At 36.5% G+C, this 24,079-nt stretch overlaps 1 protein-coding gene across 2 annotated transcripts; it reads left to right on the top strand.

Annotated features, from left to right (window-relative positions):
- The first annotated feature begins 1,600 nt into the window (after positions 1–1,600).
- On the top strand, positions 1,601–12,076 carry LOC149530416 (E3 ubiquitin-protein ligase UPL3-like). 2 transcript variants are annotated; one of them, XM_089809035.1, is made up of 18 exons: positions 1,601–2,931; positions 3,656–3,766; positions 3,851–3,967; positions 4,111–4,281; positions 4,372–4,533; positions 4,748–4,960; positions 5,046–5,167; positions 5,266–6,589; positions 8,304–8,396; positions 8,503–8,611; positions 8,698–9,896; positions 10,250–10,480; positions 10,572–10,676; positions 10,804–10,884; positions 10,977–11,045; positions 11,146–11,274; positions 11,361–11,468; positions 11,568–12,076. In XM_089809035.1, exons 1-18 carry the CDS (start codon positions 2,107–2,109, stop codon positions 11,631–11,633), a joined length of 5,235 nt encoding a protein of 1,744 aa, XP_089665161.1. In that variant the 5' UTR covers positions 1,601–2,106; the 3' UTR covers positions 11,634–12,076. The 2 variants fall into 2 exon arrangements, with proteins under 2 accessions (XP_089665161.1, XP_089665160.1); XM_089809034.1 differs by having other exon boundaries at positions 10,974–11,045.
- Positions 12,077–24,079: the final 12,003 nt, after the last annotated feature.

The following is a 24,079-nucleotide window of genomic DNA, read 5'->3' as shown; positions in this document are numbered from 1 at the left end:
GGAACAAAGTTTCCACAAATAGCTTATCGGCTAAATAATACTAACAGTCACATGCTTTTGTACATGCAACGAGTGAGATGAGATTTAAGAGGAAAATGTAGAATGAACATTAAATAATGTAAATATAAGTTTTTTAAAAATGAAAATACAAAAATATAAAAGTTGAAGATTAAATCATAGATATAAAATTTACAATATTTAGGAAATTTGAATATTGCTTAAGAAACCTGTTCAATAATTTCAAGATTTTACAGTTAAATTCAATTTATCAAATATGGAAAAAAATAATTTGAAAAAAACCTCATCAAAAAATCTATTAAGAAAAATTACTAAGAGAAATAGAAAAAACAATATGAAAAAATAATGACATTTCTAACAAATATTCTATTAACTAAATAAATTATATAAATTGAAAAACAATATTTAAAGAAAAAACTAAACTAATATAAAAAATAATTTAAAAACTAAAACTTAAATCAATTTAAAAAATTAAAGGTTAAATAAATAAAGATCATAACATAAGCTAATGTGGAAATCACAAGTAATTATTTTTTAAATAAGTAAGAAAAGAAAAACAATAGTTAAAAGTGAATATTTAAAATATAATTTTATGTGAATAAATTAGATTATTAATAATTTTTAATTTAAATAACATAATATTTACTAAAATCTAACAAAAAAATCCAAAAAAAAACATGTCTAACAAATATTCTATTGACTAAATAAATTATGGAAACTAAAAATAATATTTAAAGAAAAAAAATTAAACCAATATAAAAAAATAAAATTTTAAAACTAAAATCTAAATAAATAAAAGTTAATTGAATAGATCACAACAGAGGATCACAATTAATAAATAGAAAAAGAAAAATAATATTTAAAAAAAAAAAATTGGTAAAAAGCTAAAGTCAAGATTCATTATTATTATTTGTGATTAATTATTATTTAATTTGTGTAGAGTTGAACCGAAAACTTCTTGAATAGGAGGCTCATAATTTACCATTGTGTTGTAGGGTCTTTGTCTAAAAGAAAAACAATAGTTAAAAGTGGAGATAACAACTAATAAATATCAATAAAATAGTTAAAATGTGGAGTGAGATAAAAAATTGATCAGTAAATAATTAACAAGAATGATTTTTAATTTTCTTGCCAAATTGATGACTTGTTGATGAAAGAAGGATTTTCAAATTTTCGACCAAATTGACAATTTTTTGATGGAAAAAGAAGTTTTAATTTTTGACAAAATTTATAACTTTTTGACAAATTTTTAGTCAAAAATTTAAATTTCCGAAAACAAAGTTTCCACAAATACCTATCAGCTAAATTACCAAAATTTTGGGAGAGGAAGACGATGAGAAGTTGTATGGAACAAATCGTGAGGGTGTCAAAAAAAAATAAAATAAAAGAGAGAAAGACAAACCGACATTGCACATCTCGTTGAAGCAAATAAAGAGAGAAAAATGTGGCTCATTGCCGGGCATAAATTTTTATCGGGTAGGATTTGACAAGCTCAGGGAAGCGAATTCGAGACCCACACGTGTCTGTTCATTTGTACGGAACCTCGGTTACATGTCCCCGCTAGGCGCAGTCCCAGCCCCTCATATGTCCAGTCGGTGTACGAATATTCCTCTCATTTGTGCCGCGAGATTATAAGGAGAAATGCGCTAAGACTAGACGTTTTATATTATAGCAAGCTTCCTCCCCACTGGACTGGCGATCTGCAGATTGTTCTCGCTTGCCTTTCTTCCTGGTTCTGCCTCTGCCATTGCCTTCCTTGTTTCCTTTGGTTCATGGGATTTAAGCGGAGGATTTTGGGTTTGATTTCAAGTTGACGGATTGGTTGTGGAAACTGGGGGAGAATTGAGGCAGGTCAAGTTGTCTTTCTTGTTTGGTCTGGTTCTTTACCGGATTCTAGCGGAGGATTTTGGGGTTGATTTCAATTTGAGGGATTGGTTGTCGAGAATTGCGGCAGGGCGAGTTGAAGTTGTGTTTCTTGTTTGGCCTGTTTCATTTTGGGATTCAAGCAGAGGATTGTGGGTTTGATTTCAATTTGAGGGATTGGTTGTGGAAGCTGAGGGAAAATTGAGGCAGGGCAAGTTGTGTTTTATGGAAACGCGGAGCCGGAAGCGGGGCGAGGCCAGAGCAGCGCAGCGGCCCTCATCCAGCGGCGCCCCTGCCGCGAACAAGCGAGCTCGGCTGGAAGCTTCGGCATCGGCGTCGCCTCCGCCCCCTTCCCCACCCTCTCGCCGCGCCACACGATCGTCCGTCTCAGCTGCCCGCGCCATGGATGACGAAACTGCGGCTGCGAAGCAGCGCAAGGAGGAAATCGAGAAGAAGGGGAAGCAAAAAGAAAGTGAAATTCAGCGCGATGTTGAGGTTGCCGATGCAGGGCAAGGTAAGGAGATACTTAGTAGTGAGTATGATGAGGAAGGGGAAGATGAGGAAGGGGGGTCGGAGGATTTTGATGACGATGAGTACGATGATTATGATGATGGCATACCCGAGGGTCACCCCGGCAGGCATTTTGGTGGGTCGGCGTCTGACTTGCGTGGTATGCTGAGAAGGCTTGCGGTGTTCGGGTTTCCGTCTGGCGGCGCGGAGGAGGTGGGGAAGCTGAAGAGGATTTTATCCAGTTTGAGAGATGAGGCGGATGATTTCAGCCAGATTGGCGCGCTTACGGAGTTGTGTGAAATTTTGCCGTTTGCTTCTGAGGAGCTGCGGGATAGGTTTAATGTCGATTCTTTTGTGCCGATTTTAGTGGGGTTCTTGAATCAGGAGGGTAATCCCGATGTCATGCTTTTGGCGGCCAGGGCTTTGACTCATATATGCGATATTTTTCCTTCGTCTTGCACCAGTGTTGTGCATCATGGCGCTATTCCCTGTTTCTGTGCGCGCTTGCTTACGATTGAATACATGGACTTGGCAGAACAGGTATTTTCATCATTTTAAATTTATGTTTTTTCTGATGTTTCTTAGGATAAAAGTATTTTTTAAATTGACGAAGGATTGTTGCCTCTGTGACTTAAACCTAGCGCATTGCATTTTGAGAAGATAATTATTGATTTTCCGGCTATTTTGTATTACCATTTAAAAATTTACTAGGGATGTAAATGCCTGTAAGTTTTGAATTATCGTGGACGCTTCAGTATGATGTATACGAGTCTATAGCGTGCTTGTCATTGACATCTTTTCCTCTGCAATTGAATATTGTGATGACTTTTTGTACAGTGCAACATTGCCATGACCACAGATAGAAATGCATTCCACATAGTCGAAATCATCTGAGGTTCGAAGATCTGATAGATATTAGCTTGCTATATAGGTTTTAGAAATATCTCCTGTAAAATGAATTTTTACTTGGAATGCTTTTAGTTGTCAAAACCTTCAGGGTAAAATAATATTTAGACTGGTTTTTAGGCTTTAGGATATATTTCCAGCATTCTTCTAGACGTTCTTCTCTAATGTAATATTGCTAGTACGGTGTCTTTGTCAGCCAAATATGATCATATAATCTTGTTATGTGAAAAGCTAATTTAGGTTTAATTTTAAGTAGAAAACAAGGTTTCCACAAATCTAGATAAAATGCTTAAAATATAAGGTCCATATTCATTTTATGTGAAGTAAATTCTTATAATAGTCATGCGATTCTCTACAGTCTCTACAAGCTTTGGAGAAGATCTCTCACAGACATGCATCCGCTTGCCTTCGTGCTGGTGCTCTTATGGCAGTATTGTCATACCTGGACTTTTTCTCCTCCGGTGTTAAGGTAATTTCATTAACGCGAGAATTCTTATAACATCAATGGATGTGGAAGTACTTCTCATGGCTAACAAACTTGAAGTCTCTTCAGAGAGTTGCGTTGTCAACGGCTGCAAATATTAGCAAACAACTTGCACCAGACACCATTGATTCTGCAATGGAAGCAATTCCAACATTAACGAGTCTTTTATCAGATCCTGATGCTAAGGTATATTATTGGTGAACTAGATAGTTATCTTATGGAATGCTCTTGGGTGATTCCCATTGGACGGACGGACAATTCATTTTGCTTTATTATTTGGTTGGGATATGTTGGGAACTCCTTCCAATGGAAAATTTGTTCGTTTTCAGGTGGTGGAGCATGCATCAGTTTGTTTAGCTCGAATAGCAGGAACTGCTGCACTATCTCCGGAAAAACTAGAGAAGCTTTCGAGCTATGGTCTTGTTTCACAAGTTGCAAGTTTGATTTCCGTTACTAATTCAGGCAGTGGACAGGCATCACTTAGTTCGCCAACCTACTCGGTAGGTTTGTGAATGTTGTAAAGAAGTACTTGTGAACCTGGGGCAGATCTATTTCTTCAGTACTAAATCAATTCTTTTGGTTTGGTGCAGGCCGTCATTGGACTACTTTCAACCTGTGCAAGGGGCTCTGTTGTATTTACAAGGGAGTTGCTTGAAATGGGTATTTCTGGCATCTTGAGAGACATATTAACCGGTTCTGGCTTTGTTTCTCAGATTCCTAATCCTCTTTCTCTAAATGGACCAACAAACCAGGTTACCTTTCTGTCTTAGCTTTTTGTATTCTGCTTTTATATGATGTGCATCTTCTAGTCCATGGTCAGAATGTCTTCTTTCCAACTTTGGAAAGCCTGATAATGATGTTTATAAATGATTTTCATAATTAGTGGTGATGCATTAATATGTCCAACTGTGGAATCTAGTGTAGATGGTAATGTATCTGTCAACTTCAATTTTTTTTTCTCTACAGTTGTGTGAAATTGTCTCCTTGGTGAATGACCTTCTTCCATCCATACTTCATGAGACTATCTCACTTCCTACAAGTCATGCTGGTTCTAGTCATTCTTCCAAAAAGCTTACATCCAGAAGCTATACAGATAACTCTGACCGTGAAAAGCTATTTCAAGAAAACCCAGATCTTTTAGTGCAATTTGGAAGAGATCTTTTTCCACTTATGATTCAGGTGACAACTTTTATGAATACTTTCTTTTTTCTTCAGTTCTGCATTAACATGAATCTGTAGGTTTTAACAATATTTGATTTATCAGGTATATGGTTCGAGCATCAACACTCAAGTAAGACACAAATGTCTGGCAGTTGTTAGCAAATTATTGTGTTTGAGCACTGCTGATATGTTAAATTCTTTACTACAAGCAACCAACATATCAAGGTATTACTCATCGAGTGCATAGATATTATAAAACATTAACTGTTAGCCTGTTATGTTTGAAGCACTTAAAACTTACTTGGGTTTTGCATTATCGACAGTTTTCTTGCAGGAGTTTTAACTGGAAAAGATATTGAAGTTTTACTTCCAGCATTGCAGATTGCAGAAGTTTTAGTGCAAAAACTTCCTGAACTATTTTTGAAGATGTTTATGAAAGAAGGTGTTGTTCATGCTGTTGATGCACTTATATCTTCGGGGTCCACTTTGTCAGGGAAGGATAAAATTTGTGCAAGTGGAACATCATTGAAAACACGGCGCAACAAAAAGAATTCTGGGGGATCAACAAATGAAGTATCTGGAATGGAAGAGACAAAAGATTCAAATGATGCGAAAACAGGTTCATCTTCAGCCTTGGCACCGGGTGCTAATTTGGATCTCAAAGTTATTATCAGTGCACATGCAAGGCATTTTAAGGATACATACATTGCTGAAAATTTGGGTTCTGCAGATGCTGGATCTACAGATAGTCTTTGCAAGTTGACAAATCTGTGTAAGAAGTTAAGTGGTTCCTTCTCTGTTGATTTGAAGGCCAAGGCAAAGTCAAAAGGCAAGGGTAAAAAGAACAGGTTTGTTGTTGATAGTAATGATCAAATATCAAGCATTGCTGATATTCTGACAGAAGTTAGCAAAGATGACGGTGTGTCAACTTTTGAGTTTGTCAAAAGTGGGGTTATAGCATCTTTAATAGATTATTTCGCAGGAGGTGGGTCTCCTAAAGAAAACATGTCACAAGCTGATCTAATGAAGCATCATAAGGAAACATTGGGAAGATTTCAAGCATTTGTTGATCTCTCACTTCCATTGGATTATCAAGGGAAAGAAGCTCCTCTGCTGATTTTAATTCGGAAGTTACAGGATGCACTTGCTTCCTTAGAGCATTTCCCTGTGGTTCTGAGCCAGGGTTCAAAATCACACAGTGATAATCCTAGCAGTTTGGCTGGATTAAATGCATTTAGACGACCTTTGAAACTGCGGTTGCGTAGAGCACAAGGAGAAAAGGCTCTGGGTGATCACATGTCTAGTATTTTACATATAGACCCACTGGCTGATATAACTGATATTGAAGATTATCTTTGGTCTAGAGTACAGAGAAATGAAACTGAATTCAATTCTGGTGTGGCTGAGCCCGCAGCATCTACCCAGGTTGCTGTGGAAGGCCGACCATCAACAAGATCAAGGCCATCAACAGCAGGAAGTGCTTCAACCAATAGTATAGACTCTCTAAATTCTAGGTCAGCAAAAGAAAAGGGGAAATTTGTGTCAAGAAGTGCTGACGGTCCACAAACACGAAGTGCTGCTCGGAGACGAGTAGCATCAGAGGGAGAACCACAACACAAACAACAAAATGTACAATCTAGTGAGGAGGTATCCAAGCATTATTTTCCATTGTTTCAGTCTACATTTTCTTTTCTGTGAGGGAATTTTCACTGAATAAAGAGTTGTTCTACAGTAGCAGCAAGACAGATTCATAATGTCATAACTGTGTATACAAAATCCTATGTACCCAAGGGATGTGTTCTTGGTCCTTTTGGACAATTTTTTATACAGAGCACATGGGATGCATTGCATTGGAAATGTAACCCCCGGAGATGCAGATACTGCCTGGGGATGACCAACTGTTCTTGAGACAGCCGGGGCATCATTGATGCCCCTTGACTGTCTTGGGGTCCCCCAGCTTCCCCTGCACAATAATGACTTGAGTAGTTACACAAGCTGCCTGATTATATTTTTTTCATTTCCTAGAACTGATGATGCAAATGATGTATCACATCATGTTAATTGATCCTATCAGTATACCAATCTTTTCAACAAAGCTCTAGCCTGATGCACAGTGCAATTCTAGAAAATACATTGGCATTTGAAATAGACACAAAAGCTGAAATTATTGCAATAGCTCACATATATTCTAACACAAAAGAAGTAAGATAGAGCAAGCACCAAGTTCAATGCTAAATGCTAAGTAAGCTCTTTATGCAACTGAAATACTTTGGAGATTGAGCAAAGCTTCTAGAATCTGGAGTATTCAAGCACCCTGCAAAAGCATACAGATTCAGAGATTTATATATTGTTGACAAGACTTACTGATCTGATTAAGGTAACAAACAAACAACAATGCACAATATATGCCGACTTAAGCTTTGTTGCAATATCAATAGTATGATGCCTTAGCAAGAAACCCAAAAGGAGTTTGTGGCAATGTGAACATTGAATCCCCAAATTTTTTCATCCATAAGCAGAACAACTAAACTTAATTAGTCTGCTTGATTCGTGCAATTTCTCAATTTAACTCTTAAGGTTATGTATTAAGGGTCTATAATTTTTATATGGTTATGTCAATGTTATCAGATGAACATTTTAAATTTTCTGATATCTTCGAAAAAAAACTAATTTTTAGTAGACGACCCCTAGGCAACCCTTAAAATGTCCTCCAAAAATTTAGCTCTGAAATGCACCCCCCGGTCCCTTCTAACCTTTTGTAATATATATAAAAATCGAAGGCAAAGTTGCAAACATATTTATTAAAAAACTTAAAAATTGAACTTTCAAAAATATAAAAATCAAAGGCAAAGTTGCAAACATATTTATTAAAAAACAAAAAAATTGAACTTTCAAAAATACCATATAAGTATATAGTAATGCTAAGTTGCTAGTTCTGGCAAGGGAATGGGTGCAGGTTTTAAGGCAATTTTTCTCTTTGGATATAGTCAACATCTCTCTCTCTCTCTCTCTCTATACACCCATAGACATAGATACACACACACACACACACACACACACAAAAACAAATATGTTCAATAAATTAATTACAATGTCGAGGTATAGCCAACAATATGTTGCTGTGGCACAGGCTTGTATGACATGGAAATTAAAGCCAATGTTAAAGTAATTGCTTTCGGTTGTTGATGGATTGTTAATGTACTAAATATTTTGAAGAGTTCATTTGGATGCAACACATGTACCACTTCAAGAAGCCTTTAGTTGAGTAGAAAACTAGAGCTGCCATTGTGGTATTTTTAATCTATTGGAAAATGATATCATATTTTACTGATTTTCTATCTCATCTTGTTTATTTTTATAGGAGGATGATACTTTTGTTGCTCCTGTTGAGCTTGAACAGACTCTGGCCTTGGAAGATGATGGAGATGGAGATGATGATGATGATGTTGAAGAGGTGAAGCTTTTTACTAAATGTTTAGGAATTCTAATGGATGTTTAATGTGTATGTATGTCTTGCTTGTGTTTTTTCAATGTGTCCACCATTTTGTCTACTTTTACAGATGTTAATGGAGGAACCAGCTTCAGTTTGTGTTGTGGAACGAGTGGCTGGTGTAGACTTGAGAGACCTTGTGGGTGGAGCTGCAATGGCTTCAACAAGTGCTGCTACAGGTTATATTGCAAACAGCGTGTCTCGTCGTTAAAATTAGAATGTATTAACTGGCATAATAATTTTGTGTTTTGGCTGTCTTTTGCAGATACTATAACAATTCAGGCATCTGCTAGCTTAAAAGGAGTTAGCAGCTATAGAGACCATCCCCGACTGAATTTTTTCATAGGTGGGAGACTGCTAGATAGATCGTCAACATTATTCCATGCGATTCAGCATAATATTGTACCACAAGGAGATGAGCCGAGATTTGCAGGATCAGGATATCCTTTCAGGGAGAGATTTTGGGATGAGGTTCACACAATTACATATCGCAGGGCAGACACACTGGCCAAAAGGAATATCAGAGAAACTCAGAAAATGAGTTCTATTTCTATGACTATTAAGAATGTGCCTTTTATCAACAATATTATGCGAAGAAAGCTGCCTTGTGATTTAGAAAAGTCAGATAGTACACATGATATTTTACTGCTACTTCAAGTTGTAGAAGGACTTAATGGTTTAGCTGCCTGCTTGAGATCTAAGAGCTTGTCGGATGCATTCGCGGAAGGAAAATTGAAAAGCCTAGACGATCTAAAAGTTGATGGCCATCCTATTTCTCAAGAGGAGTTCTTGAGTGGCAAGCTGACTTCAAAGTTAGCACGTCAACTGCAAGATGCTGTGACATTATGTAGTATTGGTCTGCCACCTTGGTGTCACCAGCTGATCAAGGTCTGTCCATTTTTGTTTTCATTTGAGACAAGGAGACAATATTTTTATTCTACTGCATTAGGAGTACAACGTGCACTACATCGTTTACAGCAGCAACAGATCTCGCAGAATCTAAATACACCGAACAATCGAGGACGTCATGTTGGTAGGATACAACGGCAAAAGGTCCGTGTTTCACGGAAACGTATATTGGAGTCAGCTGCAAAAGTAATGGAACTGTGCTGTGGTCAAAAGACACTACTTGAAGTTGAGTACTACAATGAGGTTGGCACTGGTTTAGGTCCAACTCTTGAATTCTACACCCTTATAAGTCATGAGATGCAGAGGAATATGCTGGGCATGTGGAGGTCAAGTTCTTCTGCTGGGACTGTTCAAGATGGAGATTTTGTTCAAGCATCTCATGGACTATTTCCTCGTCCATATCCACCCCATACAAATTCATCTGCCGGAAACAAAACTAACAAGGTTATAGAGAACTTCTGTCTCCTAGGACGTCTAATGGCCAAGTCTCTTCAAGATGGACGACTTCTGGACTTGCCTCTTTCAACAGCTTTTTACAAACTTGTCCTTGGAAAGGTAGTTTCATATTAAAAATGACGCTTTTAGTTAACGATGTCCCAGTTATATCGCGAATCTATTAAATAAAACTCCTAAAGAATTAGAAGACCCAGTATACTGCGATGTGTGACTTGATCACAAGCTCTGATTATACAGATCCATATGAACTGTCATCCTATTCAATCTAATTGGGATGCCCTTAGCTCTGACATGTCCCTCGGCAAGAGGGGCATGAAGCTCAGAATTAGAACCATGTTGATAAAGAGGAATGAATCTAGGGTTAATATCTTGAGTTATTTATTAATTTAAAAAGTTCATATTAGCTGGAGCTGACCAATTATATTACCTTCTCTTCATTTGTATGGGTACAGGAGCTTGATATATATGATATTAGATCTTTTGATGTTGAACTGGGAACAACACTGATAGAAATGCAAGCACTTGTTCTTCGAAAACAATTCTTAGAGTCCGTTTCAGGAGATAAGAAAGAGGAAGTATCATCCTTACATTACCGTGGTGCACGAATTGAAGACCTTTGCATTGATTTCACTCTTCCTGGATTTTTGGACTATCCCCTCAAACCAGGAGGGAGTAACATCTTGGTACAGAATGGTTCTCATTTCTATCCATTTTCTAAATTTATCAATATCCTTAAGCCTAATTTCATTTCTATGTACTTTCCCATTTCTGCAGGTCACCATAGATAACCTGGACGAATTTGTTTCATTAGTAGTAGATGCAACTATTAAGACAGGAATTATGCCACAGATGGAGGCCTTGCGATCAGGATTCAATCAGGTGATTGAAGTTTGGTCTGGCCTTCTTTTTAGACTCTCAAATGTTCCATCACAAGTTCTTTGTATTTACATTCTTTTCTTATCCATTTGATTTTTGGTTGTAATTTTCTTGTGAACACTATTTTCAGGTGCTTTGTATATCAACTCTGCAAGTATTTTCAGAAAATGAGATGGATACTCTCTTATGTGGTGTGTGTGACTTATGGGTGGTATGTACTTCCGTACAACATATTTCTTTTCAAGTATTATAGATTCTGGAGCATTTTTTTTTGTAAGCTTGACTTGTGACATGCTTTAGCAGGCTGAAATGCTCACTGATCAAATCAAATTTGATCATGGTTATACAGCTCATAGTCCTCCTATTTTAAATGTGAGTATTTCTATGAAGCATTATTGTATATGGATGTTATTGAGTGATTTCTGATTTTCTTAATAAATACAATCATGTGATATTTTCCTATTGCATGTAGTTTCTTGCAATCATGGCAGAGTTCACACCATCCCAGCAACGAGCGTTTTTGCAGTTTATTACTGGTTGTCCAAGGCTTCCTCCTGGAGGTTTGAGTGCTTTGAATCCAAAATTAACAGTTGTTCGGAAGGCAAGTTTGCATTGCCAATAATTTGCACTTTATCTTTCTTAAAGTTAAATTTGTCCTGTTTTAAACCTGTTTTCTCTGGAATTCAGAGTTCTGCAGGACCCAACGATTTAAATTCACTTGAGGTTGTCGATGCTGACCTACCAAGTGTGATGACTTGTGCAAATTACCTCAAACTTCCTCCTTACTCATCCAAGGTTTTGTTTTCTCCTTTCTAATGTTTGCAAGTCTTGTCAAATGCTCTTTGTGCATTGATTCTAAATTATACCGTTTCTAATAATGAAAATATATGACAGGAGGTAATGCGTGATAGGCTGTTGTATGCCATTACTGAAGGACAGGGATCTTTTGACCTCTCTTGAGTGTAGGAGCAATATTCTTTGGTCTGAAAATTGGTTAATATTCTGCACTGGTTGCAAGTTTTTATGCTCCACGTGCGCACAAGTTTTGAAAATCTTCATGTTGTAAAAATTTGTAGCATGTTCCTCTACTGAATTTAGATGGGAAAACCATTTCGAGTTCGTTATCTTATTAATGAAAATGAAATTTGTTTGGTCCTTTTTTGCGGCCAATAATGTGTTCAGAGGTATTAGCGAGACATTCCTCATTCTTGCTATGTCAGTTGCTGAGGATTCGATTGAACGAAGAATATGTTATTACATGAGGGAAACAACACTATTATTTGTTAAAACGTAGAACCGGGGTGCAAGGGTGCACAGTTGTGTGTTCACTTTTCTTATAATCTGTACAGCTCCTGCTTGTAATTCATTATGTAAATTTGAATCATTTGTTTTGTTACTCATAAGTCTTATGAAAGTACTTCCTATATGTTTGTTGCAATCTTCTCCTTGTTAAATATATATATTTTTATTGCCAACATTTGTGAATGCAATTTTGATCAAGTATTTTTTCAACATTGCTCCCAAAACCCATACAAAATCGCTTAAGCTGAATCATTTGATTTATATGAACTTCAAATTGTCAAGGCTTCTCAATGGGCTGGAATTCAATATTATATATATATATATATATCTTTTAAAGCATCGAGAGCATTGTGTACTAAAATCGTTTTAAAACGAAGTGGACGTACCTTTAATAACGGCTGATAAATCATGCAAATTCTTTCAATGTATCTATATAAAAAGCGCATTTATGCCGGGTACATCATCTGCGTGGTTGGTCACTGGCGAAATATATCGTCACAAACACTTTTTCTCGTTAAGTGAAACTGTTTTCTTGTTAAAAGGCACAACTGACAGTGATACAGTTTTCAACGTGAGGATTCGGGATGACATACGTTGAGGAGGATGGATTTTGTGAATTGGACTCCATTCCTCTCGACTAGAGTATTTTAGAAACAGAGTGGACAGGTGGAGTGCATTTTATGAGTTGGACCATATGATCCTGTCAGCGAGAATTGAAGATTGAAAGAAAGAAGGCCAAACTCTCTATATATATAGAGTGTCCCCTACTCGAGTGTTACCTGAAGATATTAATATAACTTGTCATATTGCTTATTGCAGTTATTGCACACTTTTTTTGGGGAAATCAAAAAATTATTGACTTCTAAAGTTTCTTTTGGTCTTGTCTGATGTCTGGTTTCATAAAGAAGCCGATGAAAGCTAAGAATCAAAGCTGATTAAGCTCTTAGCTGAACAAATTTATGAATTCATTTTTTGCACGATCTATGTAGTAGATTTTCTCTCTGTGCATCCTATTCAAATATCAAATACCAAAGACAACCATTTTATCGGCACACCAAATACCAAGACAAGGAAATCCCAGAATTTAGACAATCTGGTAAGGAAGATGTTGTAAATGATATAAAAAACACATTGTAGGTTGATATTGCGAATGGGGTCGATACGCAGGAAAGAGGGCTCCTTGTCTGATTTGGCGCTAGTTTGCATGATTTTCAGTTATGGCCATCTCATTCCCAATTGCATAGCACTGAAATTCTTATGAGCTTGTTATGATGTTGCATCAGCATACTTATCTCAAAAAATTCTGTTACAACCTTGTTATTAAGTTGCATACTTATCTGAAAAATATGAACGTAAATATGCTAAGAGATCATTTTAAGGCTCCAGATTTGTGATTAGTCAAATAGGCGCTTAAGAATTGTATATGTTATCTATTGCTGTAGTCGATTTTGGAGAATCTTAACCTTGTGATAACAAACATCACCAAGTCGATAGACATCTCAAATACGTGTTTGCAAACATAATCTGCCAACAATGTTTGAAGCATTTCAATCCTGAAAAGTTAGTTGACAACAAGTGTCGGAGCCATCTTGAAGAACTTAAACAAACATCTCCCAATTGACATGCCTCTAAGTAGCTCTGACACCAAGACTCGGCTTCTTCCACAAGATCATAGAGAGAAAAGTCATCTTGAAAAATGTCGACGCAGAAATTTATGACAGTTGCCTAGTTGATAGATAAGCCAATTATTGGCTTTCAAGTATCAAATCTGCCGCTAAAGGTAGCACTGTTTCAAAAGAAGATACACTAGGGAGGCTTCGGAGCAACGTCGTGGCCTTACAATAGACAGCAAATATAGTGGGAGAGAATTTGCTTTGTTGGAGAATATACAAAAGACCAACAAGAGGGAGAAGGAAGGTAGTTGCGAGAAATCATGACCACCAATCCAAGTAAAATGTGGTAAAGATTGTTACCGTGATCTCTTTCTGAAAGTAAATGCTATTTGAGTGTTATTTCATTTGGATGGCAAATTTGTAATGTTTTAATTGAGATACAATAGCATTTATAATTGAAAAAGATTTTTGTGAAAGTAATGATAAGATCATCTAAGTAAAGAATAATAATATTGATTATCAACTTTTTTTCACTCCAATTTATAGACCTTTTTCAAATTGCAAACTAGATTCTAGTAAAGAGTATTTGAGCTGGAGTATTACTGGGATATATAGATCAAATCAGTGCTAAGTGTTTCATTTATTGTTGCGAGAGATGGATTCATATGAATCACTACTCATGAAACATGAATCAATGAGTTTACTCAAAAAACAACAGCTAAATTCTGATTGTAATATCACAATTTCACTTGCTATGGAAAAAATAGCAATTAATTTTTCTTTATATTTACCAATTTTATTATTAGGGTGAAACTTTTGAGTGTTAGAAACATTGTGAAAAAATGAAATTCACGTCCAAATAATCAACTTTGTGAAATTAGATTTAGTGTTAGTGTTTCATACACCAATATCATAGTATTTTTCTGGTCGGATTGACCTTTTACTCATTGTAAGAATGATGATAGCTATTTTAAGTGGAATCATTATTAATATTTGAGCCTATCATTAGTGTTTTATACACTTCCATAATACTATTTTCCTTGCGAGATTGACCTTTCACTTGGTTGTAAGAATGGTGATAATTCTTTTAGTTGAAGTCGAAATATGAGTCCATTAGTGTTTCATACACTTCTATCATATTTTTTCTTTGTGGGATAGGCTTTTTACTTGGTTGTGAGAATGATCATCACTTTTTAAGTCAGGTTTGGTATTCAAATTTGAGTCCATTATTAGTGCTTCATACACCTCTATCATAGTATTTTCTTTGTGGGCTTGGCCTTTTATTTGGTTGTAAGAATGATGATCAGTTAGAATTGGTATTAAAATTTGAGCTCATTGTTAGTGTTACATCCACTTCCATTGTATTTTCCTCGTGCATTTGACTAGCTTGGTTGTTAGAATGATGATTATATTTTTAAGTTGGAATTGGTATTAAGATTTGATTTCAATATTAGTGTTTCAATCATAGTAATTTCTATGACATTGGTCTTTTACTTGTTGTAAGAATGCTGGTATTTATTTTAGTTGGAGTTAAAATTTGAGCCTATTATTAGTGTTTAATGCCGATCTTTATTTTAGTTGGACTGTTAAAATTTGAGCCTATTATTAGTGTTTCATCAACCTTTATTGTAGTATTTTTCGTGGAAAATCTGGTTGAAAGATTCTTAGTGTGCTTTCCTTCTAAAAGTAAATGCAATTTGAGTCTTATTTTATTTGGATAACAAAATTGTAATGTTTTGCATGACATACAATAGTATTTATAATTGAAAAAGATTTATGTGAAGTAATGATAAAATTATCTTAGTAACGAATATTAATATTGACTATTAGCTTTTAAAAATTAAAATTATAGACCTTATAAAACCTGCAAACTTTTTTCTAATTCTTTTCATGTCCCCTTGGGGTTGGGTTATATGTTGTGCTAAGGTTAATTTATCTTTCTTGTTAATGTAAACACAAGATGGCAACTAGAGTGAAATGTTAACTGTAATAAGGACTAGTATAGATATCTTAAATAAATCTATCTAAAGAAATGCCGATAGATATCCACTACAAAATAATTATAATTTAATTTACTACTCTAAAATTATTTATATTTTCTTTATCTATATTTATTTACTTTTTTATTAACTAAGCTTTTTATTTTAATTTCTTAAAAAATGGATGATTTATATCTCTAAATATTATAATTTAAATGGATATTTTATGTGATATTTATTAAATTATTTTTAAAAGTATATTCTATTTATAATAAGATTTTAAAACCTTATTACTAGTTGGGAGGCCATGGAATGGGCTAATTCCTCTCAACAGAACGTTGCCATGCTTCTTGATTTTGAGAAGGCCTATGACAGGGTTGAATGAGACTTTATTATTATGATGTTGAAAGCTTTTGGGCTTCCTAACATCTTTAGCAAGTATGTTCAAATCCTCCTCCAAGATGCCTCTTCCATGGTTGAAATCAATGGGAGTCTTACTCAACCCATCCAACTTTCCCGTTTCATTAGACAAGGGTGTCCCTTGGTTCCTACCCTCTTTGTCATTGCCTTAGATGCCCTATTTTATCTTCTTAAGGATGATACTATCTCCCCTAGAGTTTGTGGAATTACTCCTCCTGATAATTTTGAACTCCTAAACATACAATTTGCTGACGATACCTCTCTTGTTTTGGAGCTCTCATAGAATAATATTCAATGCCTCAACCAAAAACTCGATCTCTTTGGTAAAGCTTCTGGGGCTCGCATCTCTAGCTCCAAATCCATTATGTTGGGATGGAAAGATAAGCCTCCAAATTGGTTTTTTCAATTTGGATACACTTGGGGAGGTCCTAATAAGATTGTCAGATACTTCGATATCCCCTTCTATGTGATCCCCTCACTCAAAGATATGTGGATTTGGGTTAAGGAAAAAATTCTTAGAAAACTTAACAAGTGGAACAATAGATTTCTTTCCCTTGCTGGAAGAGTGTAGGTTTGTTAGAAAATCCTCTCTTCTTATAGTATCTATTATTCTTCTGCTTGGATGTTTAGCAATTATCAGATCTTTGAAATTCAAAAGGCCATCCAACATTTCCTATGGTTGGATGGTAAAGGTAATAGAAAAGCCCATGCGGTCAAATGGGGCTGGTGCCATCTTGAGAAATGTCTTGGTGGTCTTGGCTTGAAGGATCTCAAACTTCAGGGGATGACCCTCGCTTCAAAATGGATCTTCCAAGCCCTAGATGGTGACGAGCCTTGGAAAGTGCTTATTAGAAACAATATTTAGAATGGTGTCCCCAAAGAGGCCAAATCTTGGAAATGCTTGCTTTTTTGTGATCTGATTGCTGGCAAGTTTCCCATAACTGTTTGGGGTACTTGGGTTTTTAGATCCATTTGGAAGGCTTGGGATAATGTCTGTGGCTTTATTAATAACTCCACTTTTGATTACAATTATACTTTGCATAGCAAACACTTTATTTGGTGGAATCTCCTCCACCATGGTAAGCCCCTTGCTTTGACCAAGGGATGTTCGACCAGAATCTGGGCTAATAAAGGTATTGACTATATTATGGATATTATGGAACATAACAATCTGGTTAGCTGGGATAACCTTGCTAGGGATTTCGATCTCCCTGCTTCCCATAAATGTACTTACAATCTGGTTAAGTTGGCCTGTATTGCCCTCAACTTTCCTAGGAACACTGATGTTGATTCCCACTACTTCCTCTCCTTTAGATGGCAAAATGGCTCCCTCCTGACTACTATTAAAGCTAAAGATATTTATAAATTCCTTAATCATGATACCTCTGTCATTGATCATATTAATAATGGTTGGTATTGTACCTCCACCGTTCCTGTCTAGCAGAATTTTTTTGATAAACTATGGAAAGCCCCAATCCTGCCTAAGATTAAATGCTTTAAATGATAACTTTTTCTAGATAGATTACCTATCAGAAACTACCAAGCCAACCTTGATATTTTTCCTATTTGCAAGATGCCTGAGACTATGAGACACATTTTCTTTTATTGTAGTTTTGCTAGAGAGATTTGGCTTAAGTTTTGTGTTTCTATTACTAAACATGTTTATACTTTGTATATCATTACTAGTTTTATTGATGGGCTTCATAAAGATGCTAACCTATTTTGGCAGATTCTCTCGTCTCTCATCCTTTGGTATATTTGGAAATTAAAAAATGAATCTAAATTTCAAGGCATTAACAAGACTCTTACTAGGTTTTATAGAAAATTCACCTGTTTTAAAATTGCTTCTCAGGTTTGTTGTGTTTTGAATCTAGAGAGGAGGAAGTTGTTGAGATTCCTTCATGATAGACATGCCTCTATGTTCATCTATGAGATGAAGAATGGCTTTGAGCTGGCTAGTATTGCTAATAATCAGATGGCTTTTGATGATGCGCTTGGAAAACTTATGCATGATATCAAAGATAAAAATGGTCCGAGCTCTGAGAACCTACATATCTACTCTTAAATTTTGGACCTAAAAAAAGTAGTTTGGATGGAAGGCTCGCTTGGATGGACTGCATGGATAGATAAAGTTTATGATATTTTGCACTAGTGGGCTTTTACCCTTCCATACTTGTATTTACTTTATTTTCATGTTTTAACCCTATGCAGTTTGTTACTTGGTACTCTTCGATTGGTAGGTCGAGGCTAAGCCTCCCTTCTTTTTGGTGCCCTCTTTTTGAACTCTCAATTATTAATACAAAAAAAAAATAAAAATGAACTTTTGACATGTAGATGGTTGTCAAATTTAATCTAGAAGAATAAAATTAACACTCACATGCTCACACCATCCCACTCCCCCATTCTGCCATTGTAGAATGCCTATCGACATTAATTATATTTATATTAAAACTTAGCAATCAAATTTTCTTTATGTTTGCCAATTTTATTATTATGGTGCAACTTAGTTTGTTAGAAATAATGTAAAAAATTAAAATTCAACTTCAAACAATCAACATTGTGAAATTAGGTTTAGTATTAATGTTATACACCAATATCATAGTATTGTCCTTGTGGGATTAACTTTTTACTCAGTTGTAAGAATATGATGATCGCTCTTTTAAGTGAAATTGGTATTAAAATTTGAGCCTATCATTAGTGTCTCATACACCTCAATCACAGTATTTTCCTTGTGGGATTGACCTTTCACTTGTCATTAAGAATGACAATCATTATTTTAATTAAATTTATTATTGAAATTTGAGTTCATTATTAGCATTTCGTACACCTCTATCATAGTATTACTATGATCACTCTTTTAAGTGAAATTGGTATTAAAATCAGAGCCTATCATTAGTGTCTCATACACTTCAATCATAGTGTTTTCCTTGCGAGATTTACCCTTCACTTGCCATTAAGAATGACGACCATTCTTTTAATTAAATTTGTTATTGAAATTTGAGTTCATTATTATTGGTATTATGTTGCATGGAGAATCACTATGGTGTTTTCATTGCTAGCAACTATTGGTAAATAGATTGTTCTTTTTCTTTTACTCTTTGGATGCCCAACATTTGTGAACAACAACTGATTACAATAGTTGGGAAGTTGTTACTAAGTTACTAACCTCCCTCTAAATTCTTAGGTACAACTCCCTTTTGTATTTGTAATTTGTAATGAATTATGTTTGATTCTTAATTCTAAAATGAGGTATGTTCTTAACTCGATAACAAGAAAGGTGAATTGGGTTAGGCCTAAATAGTAACTAACTTAGGTGAGGATTTGAATTTTAGGATTAGTCAAGTTTATGGATTCACACATCTTATGAACCGACAAAGTTTAACAATTCTGTGATAAATGGTACCTACAACTAAACTGATATTAGCAAGATCCTAGCTCTAAGAACGGGGAAGATTAACTTGAAAGAAAAGCATGAAAAGGGATCTCTCTCAAACTTCCAATAACAATACTATTATCTTCAAATCGCTATTTCGAAATAGGGGAATAAAACTCTATTCATTCCCTTTGATTTAGTTCAAACCAAAGGAGAAAACATAAAACTATATAGAAATGAAATGGAACAAAAAATGATCGACACAAAATATCCTCAAATTGTCTCTGCAACATCAAGTATTTCACATCGATTTGTAGAGCATTTTTGAAATGTTTGCTCTAGCATCCGCATTCGCTCCCGTTTCTGCATTTGCTTCTACTCTGGCCTTAGCTCCTGCTATGTCTATGCAGGCTTCTTCCAAGGGCAATGATGCTTCTGGAGGTGTGCACCGGTCTTCTCTTGACTTTTCACAGGTGATCTTTGGGGCAGGTCTTCACCCTATTCCTTTGGCGGGGGGTGGCCCCTCTACAGTGACTAGGGTTTCTTCTGTGGTTGTTGGGGATGCTTTCTGTTCCCCAGGCATTGTGGTTGGTTCTGTCATTTCTTATGCATATGTGGTAGCCTATGAGGCTAGGCTTGTTGGTTAGGCTATGCGTCCAGGAGCTCATGGTGCTGTGCTTATGGCTGTAACTAACCCCATTATGATCAATCTAGAGTCTAATATTGTTGATGAGATCTCTACTTATGTGGAGGACTTCTCTATAACTCCCATTTTTCATTTTAGGGGTTTTTGGCCCTCTTTGTCGGATTTGCATGCTTGGATTTCAAAATTTTGGGAGCCTATCATTTTAGATTTAGTTCAAATTTTCCTTGTGGTAAGAGGATTTTTCATTGTGAAATTCGCTACTAATGATGATCGAAATGCCATCCTTTGGCATGGTTTCTCTTGGGAGGAGAGGTTTCCCTTGATGGCCAAACCTTGGTATGTGGATTTTGATCTATCGATTGAATCCTTTAACAAGATTCCTTTGTGGGTTAGGTTGCCTAATCTTCCCCCTTCACTTATGGTTGGATTCTATCCTGAACGTTGTGGGAGAGGCCCTTGGGGATTTTTTAATGGTTGATACCGCATCTTTCAATGTGTTTCAGATGATGTATGCTCACATCCTCATGGAGATTGACATCTCCAAGGGGCTCCCAAAAATGATTATGCTGGCCTCTCCTAATGGCACTTAGATTTAGCTTCTTGATTATGAGGGAATCCCCTTTAGATGCAGGAAATGCTATAAGACCAACCACCTCGCTACACACTGCTCCTCTAGAAAGATTAGATCAAAGAAGTCTCCTACTTGGTGGATTGGGGTTTCAGATGATCATTACATGGTTTAGAAAGCTCCCTCTGATGGGGAGGGGTTGGGTGATTCTTCTCGGGTTTCTTTGGTGGAGGATCCTACTACAACTTCTGATGATTTAGATGTTACCCCTATAGTGGGGAACAATACTATTGTCTATCCCTTGGATGTTGCAAAGGTTGATTCATTTGTTGCCCTATTTGAGGCATTGTCTCAGGTCGGAGTTGGCCCTTCTACTGCTATGGTCTAGATTCTGAGTGGTAGTGGAATTTCTTCTCCTACTGCTAGGGTTTTGGGTGTAGTTTGTGGGGTGGATGACTTTATGTGGCAGAAGGCTGCTAGTTTGGTGGAGAAGGGATGGGCAACAGTTAAAGGAAAAAAGGTCAGGTTCTCCATTCCACCATTCGATGTCTTTATGCTCTCAAAAGATGGGGAAAAAATGTAAATCCTAATCTCATGTTGTTCTCCTATTCTGTTTGAGGATGTCCCCTTTTTGTTTGACTCTCTTGGCCTTTTTGGCTTGTTGCTTTTTACTTGTTTGACAGGGTTCAGGACTTGGAACCTTGGGGTTATAGGATCCCGTTGAAAACCTATTAAGGTGGTAGTAGTGCATTGTGTTATCTATGAGGCCACCTTGGTCACCTTGTTTGTATGGTAGATGACTTGTTTCTCCTTTAGATTGCTGTTATTTTTTTTTGGGCTTCATTGAAAATTATTTGATCTATAAAGGGTTTTAGGCCCCCTTAAAACCTTGTTTTACTTAATAAAAAACATCAAGTATTTCCCACAAAAAATTAGCCAACCTCTTATTAATCTTTCAATTAAGTACATATAGGATTCTGAGATGACTATTACAAAATGGGACTCAAATTGGTTCATCTCCTCAAAATTGAAAAATGGCAAGGAGCCAATTTGTTAGTTACAATCATTACATCAAAATGCAAAAGGGTGGGATATGAATCACTTCGCCTTCTTTCCTTTTTTTGACTTTTCCTTGTAGGCCTTGGTTGTGACAATGATTGGAATCAACTCCTTGTGCCTATGAAGATGGATGTTTGTGTATCTCAAGAGCCACTTGGAATGTTCTCTAGCTAAATATTTGATGACAATCAACCACTCCTTTATTCCCTCCATAGCAACATGTATGCACCCACCAAGTTTATGTAGCTTAGAAGATATCTTCATCAAGCTATCTAGATAACTGGAGAAGTTCTTTTGCATGAAAACCACTCCAATTATCCCTTTTCCTTGTCCACTAGCCTCAGAATTTGTATGCAAACCTCATAATAAATCATAGTCTCTATCTTGATCCTTCTTCATTTTAGCTTCCATTTTTTTCAGTCCTTCCTCTATTGCCAAGATCATTTTAGATTTGAATTGCATGCTCTATAGCCATTCAAATAAAGACTCATCTCCTCTAGGTAGAATCTTTACCTCCACAACTTCCTTAACCTTCATGTGAATAATCATCTTCAATAAAGAAATGTAATATTCACTCTTGACTTTCTCTGCTACCAGGATAGCTTGGTTAGCTAAGATATTATCCTTCTATCTTTTGAGCCTCAGTATTGCATTGCCGATTTGCTCTATGATTGCAAGTCCCTTAGTCTTGAGTTTTTCACTCCATTCTCTACCAATTTGTCTGAAGTGCTTATCTTCTTGTAACTAGGAGATGAGAGCTTGAATGTCAGTAGCAATAGGATCACTGGTGATTGAAATTCTTGAGGTGCTCACTAACAGGATGACTAACTCCCTGATGAAGCCATTAAGCTCATGAATCTCCACATTAATTTTGATTTTTACTAGCTTAAGGCTTTTGAGTTGTCCCTCTATCACATCATTTGTTGACTTCCATAGGCCCACCTTAGTGTCATGTCTAACTTCTTTGAGATTCATAGAATGCAAAGTGAAATCATCTGTAGACATGTCTTCAATCCTCTCTTCTTTAGTGGGCTTGACAAACCATAGTTAGATACCCTGTTTCAAGATCTTGTCCAAGAATTGATAGGGTCTTCTGCTTCTTGACTTTACTCAATGCTGATCCAGAGTGAATAGCTAGAGATAAAGTCTCTTTATTGGAAACTCCCTCTTCTTTCCTCTTTCTTTTTTAGTCCAAGGTGTCCTTGAGCCACGATTATGTGCTGATCACCTTAGATATAGTCTTGAGTGTGTCTATACTGAACATATTTCTTTTGACTAGGGTCAATGTCTTGGTAGCTAAAGAGAAAGGATTCTTCAAGACCTATGAAATGAGCTTTGAAGATTCAGGGCCTTTCCCTACTTTTGTAGTCTTTTTGTTGCTTCATTGAACACAATAGACCCACCTTCACTGCTTCCACCATCTCCAAGATCCACCACTTGTACTTGGGGACTACTTGGTGGGAGTAGTGCAACACTCATAGATGGGATCAAATTGCTATGGGGTGAGAGTTACTTTGACTACACCATCTTTCAATTCCTCTGCCTTCTTCTTCTTAGCATTTGTTGCAGTTTTGATTACTAGTAAAGAATTGTCCTAACAAGTTTTGGCAAGAGGAATGCTCTTGTCAGGAGGTTGATCACCTCCACCTGTTAGTTATGCTGGCCCTTGAGTAATAGACACAGTTGCACCTGATGTACCACCCTGGGAAGAGGAAGCCACTGCAACTTTTGGGGAAGCTTGAGCAAATGTGCCTTTGCTATGACTTCTTCAAGCTATGGTCCATTCAACCCATTTTTTGGTCCTCTTGTAGGTTCAAGCCATCATTATATCCAGCTCTTCCCTAGTGTCTTCATAAGGCTTCAAGCTTGGTTAGCTAGATGTTTCTATACATATTTTGGCCATTTTCCTCCACCCCTTCTACATCAATGTTAACTTTATACATCTTCACCTGATCAACTGTTAATCCGCCAAAGGCGTAATCACGACTCTTGAACTCATCCTTGTAGTCAGCCTAGTAATCCTCAATGGTGGTGATATTCTTTATTACACTTCCTATCTGCAAAACATCCCTAGCATACCGATTTGGGTCAAACATGGGCCTCAAGACTTCGTACATGTCCTACTTCATCTCAAATACCTTCAACATATTCTTGGCATTGGAGTGAGTGTCACAACTGAAAGCCCTCACCTTTATGGAGAATTCATATCCTTTCTTCTTCAAGCTCCCACTCAATATGTTCACTTGAATGGCTTGCTACACAATCTCGATCAGTACGAGCATGTCATTGGGATACCTTGGTAGCTTCAAGGGGAATCCATCGAAAACTACAAGACACAAATAAGAGAAAGATGAGAATTGAATGAAATAACTCCCAAACTAGCTGATGGCGGCCATGGCTTTAGGACTGAATCTCCTTTCTGGACATCCCTGTAGCTCCCTGCAAA

Source organism: Cupressus sempervirens, chromosome 11, assembly GCF_028749045.1.
Source record: "Cupressus sempervirens isolate cs-2001-9-10 chromosome 11, ASM2874904v1, whole genome shotgun sequence".
NCBI classification, from domain to species: Eukaryota; Viridiplantae; Streptophyta; class Pinopsida; order Cupressales; family Cupressaceae; genus Cupressus; species Cupressus sempervirens.
This window is presented reverse-complemented; position numbering and strand designations above follow the sequence as displayed.

Excerpts from the sequence above, each read along its gene's own strand:
- LOC149530416 (XM_089809034.1), top strand. The coding sequence starts at position 2,107 with ATGGAAACGCGGAGCCGGAAGCGGGGCGAGGCCAGAGCAGCGCAGCGG. Across the intron at positions 3,968-4,110 it reads TATCAGATCCTGATGCTAAG|GTGGTGGAGCATGCATCAGT; the intron begins GTATATTATTGG and ends GTTCGTTTTCAG. Across the intron at positions 5,168-5,265 it reads CAAGCAACCAACATATCAAG|TTTTCTTGCAGGAGTTTTAA; the intron begins GTATTACTCATC and ends CATTATCGACAG.